The 20573-nt window shown below is 32.4% G+C and overlaps 1 protein-coding gene and 1 long non-coding RNA gene across 3 annotated transcripts; one reads left to right on the top strand and one right to left on the bottom strand.

Moving 5' to 3' along the window:
• The first annotated feature begins 386 nt into the window (after window positions 1–386).
• LOC139512307 (phospholipase A and acyltransferase 1-like) lies at window positions 387–19628 on the top strand. Of its 2 annotated transcripts, none has more exons than XM_071299814.1 (5): window positions 387–495; window positions 3575–3708; window positions 4607–4793; window positions 6187–6316; window positions 19343–19628. In XM_071299814.1, the coding sequence occupies exons 2-5, from the start codon at window positions 3594–3596 to the stop codon at window positions 19463–19465; spliced, it is 555 nt and encodes a 184-aa protein (XP_071155915.1). In that variant the 5' UTR covers window positions 387–495; window positions 3575–3593; the 3' UTR covers window positions 19466–19628. The 2 variants fall into 2 exon arrangements, with proteins under 2 accessions (XP_071155915.1, XP_071155917.1); XM_071299816.1 differs by having other exon boundaries at window positions 387–499.
• Window positions 13224–16683, bottom strand: LOC139510579 (uncharacterized). Its single transcript, XR_011661919.1, has 3 exons — window positions 16411–16683; window positions 14950–15064; window positions 13224–14377 (listed from the first exon to the last, which is right to left on the bottom strand). It is a non-coding gene; the product is annotated as an uncharacterized lncRNA (long non-coding RNA).
• Window positions 19629–20573: the final 945 nt, after the last annotated feature.

Genomic DNA, 20573 nt, shown 5'->3' with positions numbered 1-20573 from the left:
CCTATACGGCTGTCACTAATTTATACCTCATCTGTCCAAATTAATTTATTATCCTGCAAAGAAGGATTTATGACTAATTCTGGTTCTGGTAAGAACAATTTGAAGGTATAACAGATGTACTATGGTAGGTGGAAGATTTTGTAATTTACGGATTAACATATGACACATATAATTAACCAAACCCATGGGGATAAAGTTGCAACTACTTTTGGAGTTCGTTCATTAAAAAATAAGCGGAATGTACTGCTCTTTATTCGGACTCCTTATCTCAGAAACTATCGGAATTTCGGTCTAGTTGGTTTTCTCCAAATGCATGATTGACTGTCGGGTCTGGGATCGGAGAGACGATACATTTTTTAGTTAAAATTTTTCTAACGATACAAGCGGTCGATTCTATTTTTGGCATTTTACTAAACAGAAACTAAACGGGTAACCCAAACAAACCGAAATCTACGTCATCGTTATTTTGGTTGATTTCTTCTGCATTTGAAGCCTGTAGGTAAAAAAATATAATTTAAAATACACACTATTTAATTTTAATTTTGACACAGCACATGTTGAATGTTTATCAGATAAAATTGAAACTGAAAAAATGTTATTTTTTGACTATTTGCGGACCTCAAACACAGGGGCTTGTTTAGTGGGTCAGACGAGGTTTTACTGTCAATGGCGATCGCTATCCTATATGCTTGTTTAGTGGGTCAGACGAGGTTTTACTGTCAATGGCGATCGCTATCCTATATAAAATACCAATATAGGATAGCGATCGCCATTGACAGTAAAACCTCGTCTGACCCACTAAACAAGCCCCTGTGCCTCAAATATGACATAAGGACCTAAGAGCTACGGTTCCGCAGCTACAAAATAGATACTCAGATAGTTTCAAACAGTTTGTTATAACACTGACAATCTAGCTGCGGAACCGTAGCTCTTATAGGTCCTTATGTTATTTTTTGACTATTTGAGGACCACAAATAGTCATATTTGCGGACCACAAATAGTCAAAAAATAACATAAGGACCCAAGAGCTACGGTTCCGCAGCTCTCTATTTTTGTTATTAAAACCTACATTGTCAAATTATTTTTTTTTCAGTTTCAATTTTATCTGATAAACAGCTACTGTTAATCATGACTGTTTAGTTATGGCAGTGTCTGCACGTACCCGCACTAGGTAAAGATGTGGAAATAAAGTATCCTTAGATTCAACAGGTGTCATTTTCAAAAAAAAAATCTTATGTATATATGATAGGGTGAAAAAGTATTTTTCTTCAAATCTATCTAACAAAAAACGTCGTTTTAATCATAAAACCAACAAAGTAATAAAATATAGGTATAGCTGCCTTTGATTGTCTTAATTAAATCCTTTGATCCTCTTATTATCAAGTAACCCTCAGGCCAATGTAATTATGACACGTGAATACCTGCCAACCCTCCCGTTTTGAGCGGGAGACTCCCACTCAAAAGGCGAAAATCGGGAAATCTCCCGCTTGCCGGTACCCTCCCGCGCGGGAGTATAGAATCTCCGGCTTTTGGATATTTCAATCTTGAATGACAAGTCAACATTAATTACAGGTTTGCACCGATAAGGGTTGTTGTTACCTGCAAATCACAGACCAAGTTAAATTAAATGGCTTCACTTGACAGCTTGGGTGTCAAACATAGTACTAACTAACAATCATTAACGACTTTTGCCTCAGAACACTTCAAAGAAATTGCGAGTTACTTCCCCTTTTAAATCCTGTTTTAAGTAAACCTTCTTAGAATAATGTGAATTGATAAAACAATATAAATAAAAAACAAATTAAACAAAGAATCAAAAAAGGATGGCAATTAGATGATTTTGTATGCCGTGACGTGTATATTTAAAGGAGTGTAACGACAACATGTCACCCTATTCAGTGGATATTCCATTTATAGCATACATATAGTAAAGATAACATTAAAACAAGAAATGGTAAATACAAAAATTATTTTAAGATTTTCAAGCTGGGGGTGTCAAATGTGACCCCCCCCAAACCTCCCAAAATCCACTAGTGGTATGTTCTGCCTCTGTCAGAAGCATAACCAAATGGTTGAAGGATTGAAGGTTACATATATGTACACCAGAGTTTTACCTTAGGATTATTGCAGGGGACTCCAGGAACTCTATCATTTTATCATATGGCTATAGTGAGTCCAACAGTGAGAATATGTTTAACCAAACTTGGCCACAATCATCCTTGGGGTATCTAGTTTAAAAGATGTGTCCGATGACCTGGCCATCTAACCAAGATGGCCGCCATGGCTAAAAATAGAACACAGGGATAAAATGTATATTTTGGCTTATATCTCAAAAACCAAAGCATTTAGAGCAAATCTGACATGGGGGTAAAATTGTTTATCAGATCCAGATCTATCTGCCCTGAAATTTTCAGATGTATTGGACAACTCGTTGTTGGGTTGCTGCCCCTGAATTGGTTATTTTAAGGAAATTTTGCAGTTTTTGGTTATTATCTTGAATACTATTATAGATAGAGATAAACTGTAAACAGCAATAATGTTCAGCAAAGTAAGACCTACAAATAAGTCAAAATGACCAAAATTGTCAGTCAACCCTTTAAGGAGTTATTGCCCTTTATAGTCAATTTTTAACAACTTTTTGTCATTTTTTTTTGAACTTGTACAAAAATCTTCTCCTCTGAAACTACTTGGCCAAATTTAACCAAACTTGGCCACCATTATCATTGTTATATATATTTTAAAAAATGTGTCCAATGACCCCGCATACCAAGCAAAATGGCCGACATGGCTAAAATTAGAACATAGTGGTAAAATGCAGTTTTTACTTTAAATCTTTGAAACTAAGACATGTAGGGCAAATCTTTCAAGATTTAAATGTCCATCAGAATACGATCTGTCCCCTCACAAATTTTCAGATGAATCCGACAACCAGTTGATGGGTTACTGCCCTAAAATTGGTAATTTTAAGGAAATTTTCAGTTTTTGGTTATTATCTTGAATACTATTATAGATAGAGATAAACTGTAAACAGCAATAATGTTCAGCAAAGTAAGATCTACCAATAAGTCAACATGATCAAATTGTTAGAGAACCCCTTAAGGAGTTATTGCCCTTTATAGTCAATATTGAACAACTTTTCCTCATTTTTGTAACTTGTACAAAAATCTTCTTTTCTAAATTTAACCAAACTTGGCCACAATCATTACTAGGGTATCTATTTAAAAAAATTGTCTAATGACCCCGTCTACCAACCAAGATGGCTGACATCAGTAAATACAGTAACAGGTGAGCGACACAGGCTCTTGAGAGCCTCTAATTTTTCTGCATGTGACAGTAAACACACATACTTTTTTGTTTGGCCTAGTCTGTTGATCCAATGTTTAACAATATCTTGATACATCTCTGGACTCACCAATTCTGAAATAACATGAATAATGATTCACGACAGATTTTTCATGTCCAGGGATTCATAGACTCACCTAAGTGAGAAAGAACCCTGATATAATATATGTAGTCTGTTTTTGTAAGTTTTTGATTTGTTCTGTAATTTATTCACTACTTATTTGTTTTCCAGCAAATTGTTATGAAGCAAAATGGCACAGAAGTTCGTAAGAGAACATAACCAAACAGTTTTAGACAACTTAAATGAAGGGGACTGTATTGAGTTTCCAAGGGGACGTGTTTACTCACACTGGGGAGTTTATATTGGTAGGCCTTTACATATATTTTTTATTATTTGATTGCATGATTGTTTCTATCTTAATGTACATTTTTTTTCAAGCTCTTATATCATTGTACATGTATATTGGCAATTTGAATTAATATTAATTTGTGAAAAAAATAATTGTGTTATAAATTTCCCTAATATCATGTATATTCATCATAGTTTACGAAGGCCCGTTACTTCAGTAGCTAGAAATGAGCCTTTTTTTTCTGAATTGTATTTCGGATGCTGTTCAATGAATATAGGGGGTTTACTGCTTAAATTAGGAATAACACCACTTATTCATGGGTCTATCAATTTCTTTATATCAAATTCTGATATTTCAAACATTCATAGATACTTTGTCTTCAGTTCTAACAAAGTGACAGTCATTTCATGTCAAAACTATACATGTAAAAAGCCTAATCACATAATATGTTTCTTATAGATGAAAATTGTGACAATAGAATTGATTGCTTCATGAAAATTTGCTTATTTCAATCAAAATGACTAGACAGATTATTGTCAGCTATTTTCAGATCCGAGTTAGGGAAAGACCCTTCCATCCCAGACTTCCTTAATAGACGTACATGGAACTTGCTAAATTTAATAAACATTGTCTGATGAAATTTCCTGACAGTCAGCATGGTCAAGTAGCAAATGTAATAAACAATTTTATATCCTGTTGAATTTCTCAGTTGAGTATGATCAATTCCCCTCAGTGGCAGATATATTGGGTGTGGGATGGGTTCCTTAGGCTACAACTGTATGCATGTGTATTAAGCATGCTAAACTCAGAAAAAAATAATTGTAGATGCCATTTTTCTATTAAAAAAAAAAAGAAGCTTCTGGATGCTTTTGGTGAATTCAAATCAGTGGTGTAAAAACTATTTTGCATTGCAGGTAATGAAGAAATAATACATTTAGCAGGTGATGAAAATGATGGCATTAATGGAAATTTTGATTCTGGTCACCTGTTTACTATTTGTGGTAGACGTTTCAACAAAGCTAATGTGAAAATTGATAACTTTTGGGATGTAGTGGGCACCAGTAAGGCCAAGAAGAATAATGACAAAGATAAAAAATGCAAGTATGTTCCTATATAGAGTTCTTTAATTTCTTATATAAGAAGTAAAACAATATCATATAAAGATAATAAGATGTGGTATGTATATAATTGCCAAAAAGCCAACTATCCAGTAGATGCCAAATGATGTAGATGTATAATACTGTATGCCACTGTAGCGTTTTTATACGACCACCAAAAAATGTTTTTGGATCGTATAACGGTCTGATGTCGTAGTCAGCGTCGTCGTTTGCCATGTCTTCCAAAGACACATTTTGTTTTCTGACAATGACTTGAAGTTTTAGTGAATTGATCTCTGAAATTTTTGAGAAGGTTCAATACCACAAAACGAAGGTTGAGATTAATTTTGGGGATGATAGACCCATTAGTTTATGAATTAGGGGCCCAAAGGGGTCCAAAACAAGCATTTTTCTAGTTTTAGAATAATAACTTGACGTATACAAGTATTTCAATTGTTCTGAAACTGTACTTCAATGTTTAATACATGTACCACAAAAGGAAGGTTGGGATCTATTTTGGGGGTGCCAACAATTTAGGAATTAAGGGCCAAAAAGGGGTTAAAAAGAAGCATTTTTGTAGTTTCTGGACAATTACTTGTTTGTAAGTGTTACATATCTGTCTGACATTATACCACAAGGTTCCATATTACAAAGGGAAGGCCGGGGTTGGGGGTAATAGCCCCAAACATGCAGGAATTAGGGACAAAAAAAGGGCCAAAACAAACATTTTTCTAGTTTCCAGACAAAACATGTAACTTATGTTTAAGTGTATGGATCTCTCTGAAATTGTACGACAAGGTTCCATACTACAAAGGAAAGGCTGAAAAGTTTCAAGAAGAAATGTTCAATTGCACAGTATTGCACAATAGATTTGTTAGACCTCTGACCACATTTATTTTGTGTCAGAAACCTATATTACGTCAAAATTTGATCACAATCCAAATTCAGACCATAATCAAGCTGGAATTAATTTGTGTCCAAACTTGCCCCAATTGCTCAGGGTTAGACCTCTGCAGCCTAATGTGGCTGCAGTCAGCAAAGCATTTTATTATTTACAGGAAGCAGAACCCATAATGAGTATGGTCTGCCTTAAAAGACCATGCTATGACCAAATGACTTACAAACCAATTCAAAAGAGAAAACCATTTATGTAAAAACAATAAACAAAGATCAATTGACAGTTTGTTTCGAAGGTTTGGATTTATAAGAAAAAACAATTAGGATATTCAGTCAGACAGTATATAATTTTCATAATTATGAATTAAAAGACAGGTACAATCCTAATTTTCACATTTTTTATATCTCGATATAGAATTTTTCTTTCTTTGATATTATCATGCTTTAATTGATAACCAAAATAACCAAAAAGGTTTCATTTGGTAAATTGGTGTTTTCAGAGCATTCCCGCCACATGAAATAATAGAAAGAGGAAAGTCAAGGATAGGATCAATACCTTATAATGTATTGTGGTGTAACTGTGAACACTTTGCTGCTTGGTGTAGAAATGGAGAAAACTGGTCTCAACAGGTTTGGTGGCTTATATATATTTTTGAAAACATAAAATAGATGTTAATGTGTATATAACTGTAAAACATATGAGATGTGCTTGATATGTAAGGAATGACTGTAATATTTTTTTCTGTCTATGAAGAATTAAACATAAAAAATGTGGTGCACACTGAATAATCAGTGTAGCAGGTTATTTTAAAGTGTGCACCACATTTTTATGCCCTATCTACGATAGTAGAGGGGGCCTTATGTTTTCTAGTCTGTGGGTCCGTTCGTATGTCCCTCCGTCAGTCCTTCCCTCGGATCGTCCGTCTGTCCCACTTCAAGTTAAAGTTTTTAGTCGAGGTAGTTTGTGATGAAGGTGAAGTCCAATCAACTGGAAACTTAGTACACATGTTTCCTATGATATGATCTTTCTAATTGAATGCAAAATTAGAGTTTGACCCAAATTTCACGGTCCACTGAACATAGAAAATGATAGTGCAAGTGGGGTATTCGTGTAATATGGACACATTCTTGTTTATGTTATTTCAATAGACTCAAAAAAATATTACAGTCATTCCACACATTTTAATTCTAAATCCAATTTAAAGCCATAGTAAACCATTAAAAAACGTTGATGACATCACGGTCAATATTATGTCTATGAGCTGATAGACAAACACTCTCAGCCAATCTGAATAGGCATTACATCCAAAACTATATTAATGTTTCATAGTAAGAAATGTATGAAAAGTTTTCCCTCTTTTTAGGATTTATTTCAGGACATATCTATAATATATAGTATCGAATTCATAACAGTGTGGCTATGGACATTGATTGGCGCACTTTAATATCCCATTGACTGGGACAGATTAGGTGAACGTTCGTCTATAACGCCCATTGCTCACGACGTCCTTAATATAAACATTTAAACCGTGGGGTCACCAAAGGTTCTCAACGCCTATATAAAATAATTCGAAATACTAATCAGGAATTTGTGTTTTGATTTATATTGATTAATTAAACGTCCTTTACTTGTGTTTTTGTTATGTTTCGACAATCAATTTTCATAATAAAATATCGCAAAGCCATGTTCTTTCAGAAAAAAAAAATGACTTACTGAATGCATGTATTGATTGATTATCTTTTTCGGATTTAACAATTGCGATTGTCGAGTTATGTAATCTTTTAACTTTTATCTGGTCTAATTTTATTTTAGAACGAATGCATAATCCACTTTCAAAAGTTGTGCAAATACGAAACATAAAGACAAAATATACTTCTGCCCTGTCTTTTTCGTACTTGAAAGTTATTGGATAGTAAGAAAGCTATTTGGATTAAACCTTGTGAAATTTGCATGCATTTACGTTATTGTATTGGCAAAATGTATCATTTGGTGTATATAGGAAAATTAAACCGTTCTGCTATACTGCTACTATACTTGTGAAAAACACTTGGCAACAGAAACGCATTCATCTTATCTATATAAAATAACGACCCAATTTACATAGAAATGGACGTCTTCGTGCATTTGTGATCGCAAATAAAATATGTTCCGGACCTTATGAGTATTTGGACTATACGTGTATGGTTGGACCATATTAGTATACCCTTATGGTCATGATATATGCGTATGGTCCAAATACTCATATGGTCCGGAACACATACATGATATTCTGTGCGTTGTCGGTCGTCTATTAATTTTTTTCTTTTGTTGATGGATTTGACGTCTTTCTGTGAGTGATTATTTGTTCATGACTTAAAACTTACTTGCAAATAATTTAAAAACAAGACTTGATTTATAAAAATGTCCAAACAAACCATGATTTTTTTTTTAAACATACATCACATCCATTGCAAAAGGCTAAAATTCGCCAGGTCTTTCATTTCAACTAAGTGAGTTGACTAAATTAATGTTGCGGACCATTTTCCAATTTCCATGCGGTATCCCTATTTTTTTTCTCGCTCATCTTTTATGTTTGTTTTTTTCATCCCAAGACCTCTTGGAGCTTTCATTCTATAAAGTGTGTATTTTGCTAATGGTCGAAGGCCATACGGGGACCTATAGCTTGATAACGCCTGTTGGTCCCGGGAAAGAATGTGTCTGATTGTCTATCACACTTCATATTCTTATTTTAACATGCAGTTATATCTATGATAAGAATGAAAATTGAATTGTCATTGAGACAAAAACCCAACCAAAGCGCAAAAATAAAGAAAAAAAAAGCCCAAGGCAACATGTAGATCTTTCGTATCAAGGGAATTGCTATAAATATATTTATTTCAGGTTAATAGTATTAGGCCATACTCAAGTTATAAAATAGATCTTGTCGTCAACTTTTGCAACCAGCTTCTATGTTTCTATAATGCACTGTTCATCTTTTTTGGGCTTCGACTTTTCCATTGGACAGACAATTTTGTTTTCGACTGTTTTAAAAAGATGCATTTTTTTTTACAAAATCATACAAGTAAGGAGTCTCTGGCCTTTGGTAGTGTTGTATGTTAATTAATGTTTGTTTATTTATTTGTTTAGGAAATAAGTATGACGTACATTTTCACTGAACTAGGACACTTTTTATAATAGTTTTTCGATATCGCTCGGGCAAAAATAATCACGAATATAATGCCTACCCATGTTAAAACTACAATAAAGTATAGTTTGCATCAATTATTTCTTGAACCTACCATTTTTTTTGTCTGTGTTGGATTTGTGTGGCATTGAAAAAACGGGTATAAACTACACAGTGCAGCTTCCAACAAGAATACAAGATTTATTGATTTTCAAAATGCGACCAAAATTAAAAATTTGCTCGCAGCGTAAAAAATTCAACAGTTTGATTTTCATTGAAATAAAATAATTGTTATGATTTACACACCGTTACTTTTTCCAATATAAATATTCGAACAATTTTGTTTGTTGTTTCCTTAATAAATTTACATCATTTTTAAAAAGACCACGCGTCTTCGATATTTAGAAGACTATAAAAGCGATGTTCATTATCTTTCTTCTGCTGTAAGTTTAATTTAGTTATTTTGTGTCATAATTGCCATCTCGTATGTTTTAAATTTGAATAAAGAAGATTCAGGTTGTCTTAAATAATACGTCAATGATACACACAAAAAAAACCGATAACAAATAAAATAAGGTGCAACATTCATTCTTCATGAAAAGAATACATCACATGGATGTAATTTTTGTAAGAAAAATACCAATTTCGTGAGAAGTTGTGTGTTGGACTGACAAATATCTGAATGAACGAATCGATTTATGGTATATAAAAAGAAACAAAGCCCACATGGTTAGCATTGAATAAATAGAAGGCCACTCTTAAATGATCACGACGTAGAAGTTTTTGTTCTCTTAATCAATAAGATATTTTCTGAAATAACGCGGGTCCCTATTAACTTAAAAGTTTTTTTGTTTTTTTTTTACCACGAATAAACTTTTTTTTATTATTATTATTATTTATTGATATCAGCTCTGGACATTAAGAGGCAATGTCAGAGAGCACCAAGCAGGACTGTTCAACTAAAAAAAATTAATTTGGTCAAAAATATATTTTACCCTTTCAGTATAACATACTGACTGGGAATATATAATTTTTTTTAAATTTTTTGTGAATTTGACTTTTTTTTTTATGAAATTCAATATAAGCGCTCAAACTGCGAATTTTCTTTGAAATGTATGGGGTAAAAGCCAGTTTCTAACCGTTTTCAATGATCAATCATAGGAGAAAAACAGCAATTATGACTAAACTACCTATATGGAAGTCTAGTACTATGTTGGTGTAAAAAATAATGAAAATAAAATTTTTGGTATCTTTTTGATTTTTTTTCAAGAAATAAGGTAAAAAAATGCTAAAATAAGGAAAATTGAGAAAATTGAGAATTGCCAGTTTCTAATCGTTTTCAATGATCCATCATTGGAGAAAAACAGCCCTTATGACTAAACTACCTATATGGAAGTTTACAACTATGTTGGTGTAAAAAATAATGAAAATAAAATTTTTGGTATCTTTTTGATTTTTTTCAAAAAGTAAGGTAAAAAAATGCTAAAATAAGGAAAATTGGGAATTGCCAGTTTCTAACCGTTTTCAATGATCCATCATTGGAGAAAAACAGCCTTTATGACTTAACTATCTATATGGAAGTCTAGTACTATGTTCATGTAAAAAATAATGAGAATACAATTTTTGGTATCTTTTTGATTTTTTTCAAGAAATAAGGTAAAAAAATGCTAAAATAGGGAAAATTGAGAAAATTTTAGAAAAGCCGTTTTTTGACCGTTTTCAATTGTCCATCACCAGAGGAAAACAACACTTATGACTTAACTACTGATATGGAAGTCTAGTACTAAGTTGGTTTAAAAAAATAATGAAAGTACAATTTTTGGTATCTTTTTTACTCTTTTTCAAACAATTCAGTAAAAAAATGCAAAAAATAAGGAAAATTGTAATATTGAGAAAATTATGCTTTGGCAAACCAACATGGTATTACATGGATTAAGTTGCAAAATACCATAAACTTTTGCATCTTTATTGTATTTATTATGTTTTAGTGATAGTTTTTGTTGAAAAAAATTAAAGAAAAAAGTTGTAGTCTTGTCGCCACTTTGTTCCTTTGGTTGCCATAGGCATAGCAACCATAAAATGAACACTATTCATTTCCTGTAGGCCTTTTTTGTACAAATTTTCACCATGAAAGTACTTAGTTGAAAGATGCAAGACAATTCTCATTGAATTGGCAATTAGATCATAAGTCAATGCCACAGATACCTACAATACAATTTTTGCTGTACTTTGACCTTTGACCTCAAAGTAAAAAGATGACTTTTGTTTACAATTTTGTGTCGGGAGCATGATCTGTTTGCCCTTTGACAAAATCTTTTGATATTAGGAACATGTGTGCAGCACCTCAAGACAATCTGTTGTGTTCCAAGGACCATCATCCCCAAATTTATCCAAACCTTCCTTTTGGGGTATTGAACCATGTGAACCTTATAACAAAATTTCTTAGAAATCCATTAATTTAAACTAAAGTTATTGTCCGGAAACCAATGTGTCTTCAGACAACAACAATGACGACATCATACCATTATACATTCCCAAAAATTGTTTGCGGTCGAAAATAATAAATGATTATATAGATCCTCATTTCTCAACCTTATATATTCTTAACTCCCAACTGGCATGACCATCATGACCATGGATCTTGTCCATTTATATATTATTTTTTTTTTGGGGGGGGGGGAGGATTTCAAATCAAGGACAGACACCACATGAATACATTAGTACATGCACGTATATAATTGATAGTGACAAAATCTACAAATAAGCATGCTCTTGGTTTTTGCAAAATCAAATATGATATGCAGAGTGGTTTAGTTCTTAATTGAAGGCTGTACCTATTACTATAAACTTTTACATTGTATGGTCTCTTAATGGAGAGTTTTCTGATTACAATTATGCAGAGGCGGATTTAGGGGGCAGGGGGGCTTATAAAGGGAATCACTGAAGCATGACTGGAGCAGGCCCCCCTTAGGTCAGTCGGTGGGCCCCCTCTTATGAAAATTTCTGGATCCGCCACTGTTATACTACATCTTCTTATTTTTATTGTGTTCCATAGCAGTTTCTTCAAAACCTTTGGAAATAGAAGCACCGTTTATCTTCATCACTTGGTTTGCATAAAAGTCAGAATATGAGAGAGAACAGAGAATTTTTACCATACGTCACAATGATTATGGCCTAAAGAGAACTATGATAGGTACATGTAGCCGTGAAATTGGCAATCATATCAAATCTCCTTTGTTAATAAGACAGATAACTTGGCCTGATTAAATGTGACATATACTTAGCTACAGTGTTAACATAACAATTAGTTACAATTAGTGTATTCTGTTTATTAATTCAATCCATAAATTTTGATCAAGATTCAAATGCATGTACTGCACAAAACAAAAAATAACAAGGGCATACTACATTGATACTTATATTAAAGTTTGTTTTTTTTGGTGTATGAAATGTTAACACAATTATTTAAAAAAAAATACATTTTTTGACTTATCATTTCCTTTTAACAGATTTGTTTTAATATAAATTGATCCCATTTTCTGTTACTCTGTACTAATTTGGAACTTATTTTATCAACACATATACATCATTTTAGAAATTCATATAAACCCTTGCTTAACATAAATGACATGTATAAATATTTGCCTATAAACACATGAAACATGATAAATATCTAAATAGTTTCAAAAATATTTGAAATATTCTTTCAGACACCCAGTAATATTTTAAAAGATAAAGATCCATAAACAACTAAGTTGATATTCTTAAAATTGTCCTCTATCAAAATTGTCATTTTCAACATGGATGTCTCTCAATTACTGAAGTAACTTCCAAAATATTACCAAAAGTCAAACATATACATAACTAGAGGCTCCAAAGAGCCTGTGTCGCTCACCTTGGTCTATGTGAATATTAAACAAAGGACACAGATGGATTTATGACAAAATTGTGTTTTGGTGATGGGGATGTGTTTGTAGATCTTACTTTTCTAAACATTCTTGCTGCTTACAATTATCTCTTACTTTTCTAAACATTCTTGCTGCTTACAATTATCTCTATCTATAATGAACTTGGCCCAATAGCTTCAGAGGAGAATGTTAGTGAAAATTTACAAATTTATGAAAATTGTAAAAAATTGACTAAAAAAGGCAATAACTCCTTAGGAACGACATCAAAAGTTCAATGAAGGATAAAAAACTTAATTCACATAGTTTTTAGACTGCCCCCCCCCCCCAACCCACCCCCCTCTTAACTTAATTAGGGAACAATTGATTAACCCATATGGATATATATATGTAAAAATCAATGTCGGATAACCAAATATTGCTGCAGTTCAACGCCCCCCCCCCCCCCCCATCCTCACCCCCAAACTATTTGAATTAAGTTTTTTTTATCTTACATTGATCTTTTGATGTCGTCCCTTAGGTGGTCAATTGACCATTTTGGTCATGTTGACTTATTTGTAGATCTTACTTTGCTGAACATTTTTGCTGTCTACAGTTTATCTCTATCTATAATAATATTCAAGATAATAACCCAAAACAGCAAAATTTCCTTAAAATTACCAATTCAGGGGCAGCAACCTAACAACAGGTTGTCCGATTCATCTGAAAATTTCAGGGCAGGTAAATTTTGACCTGATAAACAATTTAAGCCCTTTGTCAAATTTGCTTTAAATACTTTGGTTTTTGAGTTATAAGCCAAAAACTGCATTTTACCCCTATGTTCTATTTTTGGCCTAGGTGGCCATCTTGGTTGGTATGCCGTGTCACCGGACACAATTTTTAAACAAAATACTCCAATGATGATTGTGGCCAAGTTTGGTTTAATTTGTCCCAGTAGTTTCAGAGGAGAAGATTTTTCTAAAAGATTACTAAGATTTATGAAAAATGGTTAAAAATTGACTATAAAGGGCAATAACTCCTTAGGGGGTCAATTGACCATTTTGGTCATGTTGACTTATTTGTAGATTTTACTTTGTTGAACATTTCAGCTGTTTACAGTTTATCTCTATCTATAATAATATTCAAGAAAATAACCAAAAACAGCAAAATTTCCTTAAAATTATCAATTCAGGGGCAGCAACCTAACAACAGGTTGTCTGATTCATCTGAAAATTTCAGGGCAGATAGATCTTGACCTGATAAACAAATTTACCCTGTCAGATTTGCTTTAAATGCTTTGGTTTTTGAGTTATAAGCCAAAAACTGCATTTTACCCCTATGTTCTATTTTTAGCCGTGGCGGCCATCTTGGTTGATATGCCGGGTCATCAGACACAATTTTTAAACTAGATACCCCAATGATGCTTGTGGCTTAGTTTGGTTAAATTTGGCGCAGTAGTTTCAGAGGAGTAGATTTTTGTAAAAGTTTACAGACAACGGACGCCAAGTGATGAGAAAAGCTCACTTGGCCCTCTGGACCAGGTGAGCTAAAAAACTTAATAGGTATTGAAATGTTTTGTTGGTCACTTTGAGTCTCCCAAACTGGTTACAGTTTCATGTGTGTTTTTCTTTAAGCTCAGTCACCTGAAAAAAATGAAGGAATAGTCAAGCTACATATGTATACATTTATACATCAGTTTTTTGCTTGAAAATGTTTTAAATTAATTATATTAAATAAGATGAGTTTTAATATTATATACAGGCGCGGATCCAGAGGTTGGAACCCCCCCTTTTTTTTGGACGATCAATGCATTTGAATTGGGACATGTAATTGGAACCCCCCCCCCCCCTTTGTCACATATTTGAAGTTGAATATAATTTTTTAGAAGATTTCACATTCAGGACTTCATATACATCTGTAGTGAGAGAATAAAACACTTCTTGCATATCTGGAAAATAAATACTTGGTCTCATTAATTTTTATGTGTGTGTCATCTGTGTTTTAATTTGTTCTTAAATTAAGCTGACACTGGTCATCTTAAAATGTTTAACAATTCATTTGTTATGCATTCTTATTCTGATTTACATTATGTACTGATGTAATGTCTAGTATATTTACAGGATTTAAGATTTCACATACTTTATCTCATACAGTACTTTATCTAAATAAAGATAAACATGAAAAAAATGTACTTTTTAGAGATACTGGTACTCACTTCTGAATTTTCATATTAATGCAGTAGGTTAACTTCAAAATCAAGTTGATCCATCTCTCTAATTATAGCTATAGGCTCCTCTATATGTAAGTCTGTCATCTGATGTATCTTTTATCTGTTTGAAGAAATAACAGATTATAAGGTGATCAATTATTCTTTGAATTGAATTTGGAAAATTGTATTTAAAATCAAAATATGTAATGAGCTGTTAGCATCTTACTACATTAAAACATTCAAAGTTACAAGACTTTTAGTATGATTAATTCTATTTTTAAAAGGACAGGTTAATGTATGAAATGATCTAAATGAACACTTAAAAGCAGAAAGGTAAATTGTGATTAACTTATTACTAAACAAGTTTACTTGATATATTTGAGTCAAATTAACCTTTTATGCTATGCGCGTCAGGATCACACATGTACATGTACAAATGTATCTAAATTATAATGACAAGATCTCAAAATGAGCTATTTTTTTTCTTTTTTTTTCAGTTTTGAACTAAATGTTAAAAGTTTGAAATCCTTGCAATTGTATCATGTATAAAACATATGTCTAGATTTAGTTTCTAAGGACACGAAGGACAATAAACAACAAATTTATGAAACAAAGGTATTGCCGTCCCAAAAGATCCCATCTAAATAGTGGATTAAGAATCTAATTATCTTAAGATTTGATATACAAGTTTTATTTTTATAAATAAATATATATGCAAGCATGATAACCACTTTTCAATATATGTGTGTCTTTCATATGTCATAAAATATAGGTACACTGTATATGTAGCAATCAAAATTACAGAAAATTTAAATTTGACGTTCCTGATTTTTAACTAATTAAGCTTACTGTTTACATGTATATCTGACATAAACATATATATACAATGAATATGACTATCCTGATAACTGTAGGATTGTCTTTACTTTTATAAATTGTGACTTGGATGGAGAGTTGTATCATTGGCACTCATACTACATCTTTTTATACAATGTACATTTATCTATTCTACATGTACATGCAAATGTATTCATTTGTAGTTGCATTTTGCTTACATGTACATTCATTTTGGCACATGAACATACATTACTGACATGTACATATTAATGATAAGCATAATAAATAAGGTGACAGACATGTATGGTCTGTTGTGTATATGGAGGATAGTTACACATGTGATTTTCTCAAGATCATCATGATCATAACCAAATCTTCTTTTTTTTGTAACTTTTGAGTCTGATAGTTCTATTTTTTTTTATTTTAAATTATTATCCTATTCAAATAATGTTTGAACATGATGAATAAAATTGTATAAAATTGCTTTAAGCACAGATCATACATTTGCAGAGAATAATTTCACATTGTAACTAAAAATATGGGGGAGAGGGGGGATTTATTAAAATTATTGAATGGGCCACATGATTTATCCGAGAAGTAATTTTAAACTTCCATAATTTAAACTATTACCTGTTCCAACTGGTATAACTGTCGCAAAGAATTCTTTTATACACTATAACTATCATCTGCTTCAAAGTGATCCGCCTTTCCAGTTTTCAAGATGCCCAAAATTATGGCATTTAGATCTTTCTTTGCTTTTGGTGTCCATGATATACCATGTACTGTTTTAAGGTGGGAGAAAACTGTATGATTTCCAGCATTTGTCCAGCTGAATCATCACGGATGGCTTTAAATTCCTCATATTCCACATTTCCAGCAAATAATACAATAATTTCAGTCTTATAAATAATCTTCATTCCCGTACAGCATGTACAGAAATTATTTGTAACTGCCTCTGTCTGGAAGTGATTGTGATCACCCGTACATGTATGCAACAATCTCCTGGTGAGGGAAATAAGTTTCCCAACACCACAAAATTATGTAGTTTTATTAAATCTTATCAAAATGTTCAATTTTGTATAAAAACATACAACAGAAGTTCATTTTACTGTCAAAACATTACCAGCTGATTACAACCTTTATCGGTTTTTAAATTGAAGAGCATCACTTTTGGTATGTCTAAACACCAAAAAGTCGAAAATAAACTGCTGTTTCCTGACAGTTTACTGCATTAGAACATTTACATATCAACAGATACCAGAGATGTTATTATCATTTCCTGCTGTATTCATGGTCATCTTTTAGTATATATATCAATTGTTATACTGTAGGCTGTTTTTGTTGAGAAATTAATACCCCTATTTCCCTATATAAGCAGTCAAATTTACTGAAAAATCAAATTCATTTTTTTATACATAATAACCCAATATGACTTTTAAAAATGTCATTTCCCAACAAAACAAGGTGGATACAATACAAAAACACATTTATCTCAAAAAGGTTGTTGAACAAAATTTCTAACTTCTGCCTGGTTTTCTCTGGCATTGCCTCTTTAAATATTCTTAAATGAAACTGTTGTAAGTGATGGTATAACAATTATTTAAAATAAATTCCTTAAATGATTTGTGAAAAGAAAGTTTCATTTTATGTATCAAAATTTGTAACAAATGATTATTTAAATCCCCACTTGAAGGCCTCCGATAGACTGAGTGAGCATAAAATCATCGCCCACGACAAACAAGTTAAAGGTAATCTTTTCAGTACAATTACTAATAAACGTTTTACTGTCGACCACACTGTTATGAATTTCGTTCTATCTGCAAAACTAAATATATGTGCAAGAGAACATGTTGTAAGTATTGCGTGGCACATTTCGGTTGTAAATTGAGGTATAACTCTGGTTCCATATGTAAGAGACCAAAATAATCTAGACTTTGTAAAGAGACTACATTTTATTGATCTTCACTATTTAAGTCTAATATATCATGTATATCATAACTAAACTATATGACAACACATGCAAGATTACAATGGTGGGAAAATGTTGACATACTCATATTGCACATGGTTGAATTAAACAGATGTTTTTACTGTTTGAACAGTTTAACATCTTCATCACTTTTCACAAAAAACCACAACTTAAAACCTTGTTCACAGAGAACATTTATCAAATTGAATTAAAAAGAGTCAAGAAAAAGGCAACAGTAGTATACCGCTGTTCAAAACTCATAAATCCATGGACAAAAAACTAAATCAGGGTAACAAACTAAAACATATATGTCACGGATAATAAATCCATGAAAAAAACAAATCATGAAAAAGCAAATTTCCACAATCATGCAGGTCGAAAAGAACCCATCAGCTCCTTCACAAAACAAGTCAGCATCTTATTAAAGAGGGTAGTAATGCCCTTAAACGTCAGGCGTCAAACAGTCATTTTTGGCTACCGTTAGCGTCAAATTGGTTAAAATTTTACCAGGATTCGTCAAAATATCCTTATCGTGATTCGTCAGAGGTCTCAAATAATAATTATTACCGTCAACTCATTTTTGGAAAAAAATTAACGTGATTCATCAGTGGATGTTTTTATTGTCTAAAAGAAAGTGTTCATTTTATCGTCATACACCATGTACACCAAAAATTACTGTTAACGTCATTTGGCAAGATTTTTTACTGTTATTCGTTATGAAGGTACCCCCATTACAATCCTCATTAATATTTGTATCCAAATATAATAAGGAAATGGGGTATGATTGCCAGTGAGACTAATTTCCATCAAAATTCAAATAAAGTGGATGTTTACAAGCAATTGAAGGCAACCATTTGACATTCAAAAATGAGAAAAACCTGTTTGTATAAAAGCTTTAAAAGATCCAGACATGAAATATAAGAAACACTTCAAATGAGAAAACTGACAGCCTAATTTATAACAAAACAATTTACAAAAAACTAATAATTCAGACATGAATCAACGACAACCACTAAACTACAAGCTCCTGACGTTGACTTCTTTTAACCTGAGTTTTACTGTGCATATTGATGTGTGTTTATTTTATCTACATGGCATAGAGGTATTGGGGATGGGGGTTCTCAGTGATCATATTTTACCCTTCTCCATTTTTTGCGCCTGTCCCAAGCCAGGAGCCTCTGGCCTTTGTTAGTCTTGTATGCTTTTTTATTTATTTTCAACTATATGTTTAGGAGTTTATATTTAGTATGACTTCCATTTCACTGAACTATTACACATTTTTGTTAAAGGGCAAGCTGAAATTCAGCTCTGGGTGCTGGATTTTCTTGCTGTGTTGAAAACCCATGGTGGCCTTTGGTTGTTTGTATTTTTACTCTTTGGTTGGGTTTTTGTCTCTGAAACATTCCCATTGATTAGGAATGGCAGTTTTGCTCTCAAATGTCGGTGGTTATCTTTATGCACCTCGGTTTCCACCACCAATTAAAACTGGCTGCAACAAAATAGCCCAAATATGGCACTTACAAGTGGCGTTTTAATCACCAACAATCAATCAATCTGACAAATTCCCCATTTCCATTCTCTTTTTCATTTCAGGCTGATAGTTTCTTACAATGGGTAGTTGGCATTGGTGCAGCTGTTGTGGTTGGTGGACTGGCTTATACTGGATATTCTGATTCAAAGAAGAAGAAGAATGAGGAGACACAACAGCCCTTATAGATCCAAGACAATATGCATCATTTACTGTAAACCAACTTATTTTTGTGGATACTTCATACCACATTTATCCCTTTCTAGGCCATTTTGCAGCGATTGATTTACCGATTCTCACATTTACTTGATGTACAGTATTTAAGTAAGGAAAAATCAAAGTTTATATTTTTGCGACAATTTATGTTAAAGGGGCACTAGCTGTCAAATTCATGGTCACCAATTTTACTCAAATTCTCATATTTGATTTATAACAATGTACATGATGTAAAACATTTATCCAAACTATCAAAAGTCTAAAATAAACAGTTTACAGAGCATGGGGTAGATAATATATAGGTGATTGAACAGAAAAAATCCAACTTTAGATTTTTTATATATCTCGTAGCTAGTGCCCCTTTAATTAGCGATATTTTTCTACTCCTGAAAATAAGTTGGTTAACAGTATTTTATTTAGATTGATTAATTTTATTGGTGTTTAGATATAAGATACTTTGAATGATATCTTGTATTTTTTAATTTTTTTGGGCTATCATTTCATTGACATTGAGATTAACCATATATTTTATTCAAAATGTTCAATTTTAAATTCAAAAGTCTGTATCTCATTTTTCATTTATATATGTTAAATATCTAAAGCTTTTATCAACCATTGTGGAGGGAAATATCAAATGCACTTTTTATGAAACAGTTTATCTCCATTTTTGTGTTAATTAGACAGTAAGAAATTTTCATATAAGATATTTATGGAAAGCGTTTAATGAAAATTGTTCCAATTGAGATAGTTTCCTCTTCGCTCAATAACTGACAGATGGTAATTATCCCCAATGAAGGCCAAATGAGGTAGTATAATGTCATCAAAAACATTATTCTTTGACAGAAAGCAGTGGGTTTCTGGGTATGGGAACCCTATTAATGCTTTTGAATTGAGACTTATGGTTTGAACACACACACACACGTTCATCCTGGGTTTGGAACCCCTTTAAAAATGGCTGGGTCCAGCTGCCACTGGAAAGATTACAAATACAATCATGGGTTTTGTACATGTACATGAAGCCTAATTTAAAAGTATAAGTTTTGAAAGGAAATAACTATGTTTGTCCTGATATCAAAAATG

This window comes from Mytilus edulis, chromosome 2 (assembly GCF_963676685.1).
Source record: "Mytilus edulis chromosome 2, xbMytEdul2.2, whole genome shotgun sequence".
NCBI classification, from domain to species: Eukaryota; Metazoa; Mollusca; class Bivalvia; order Mytilida; family Mytilidae; genus Mytilus; species Mytilus edulis.
Note: the sequence above shows the minus strand (reverse complement) of the source record. Positions and strands in the feature narration are given on the sequence as shown.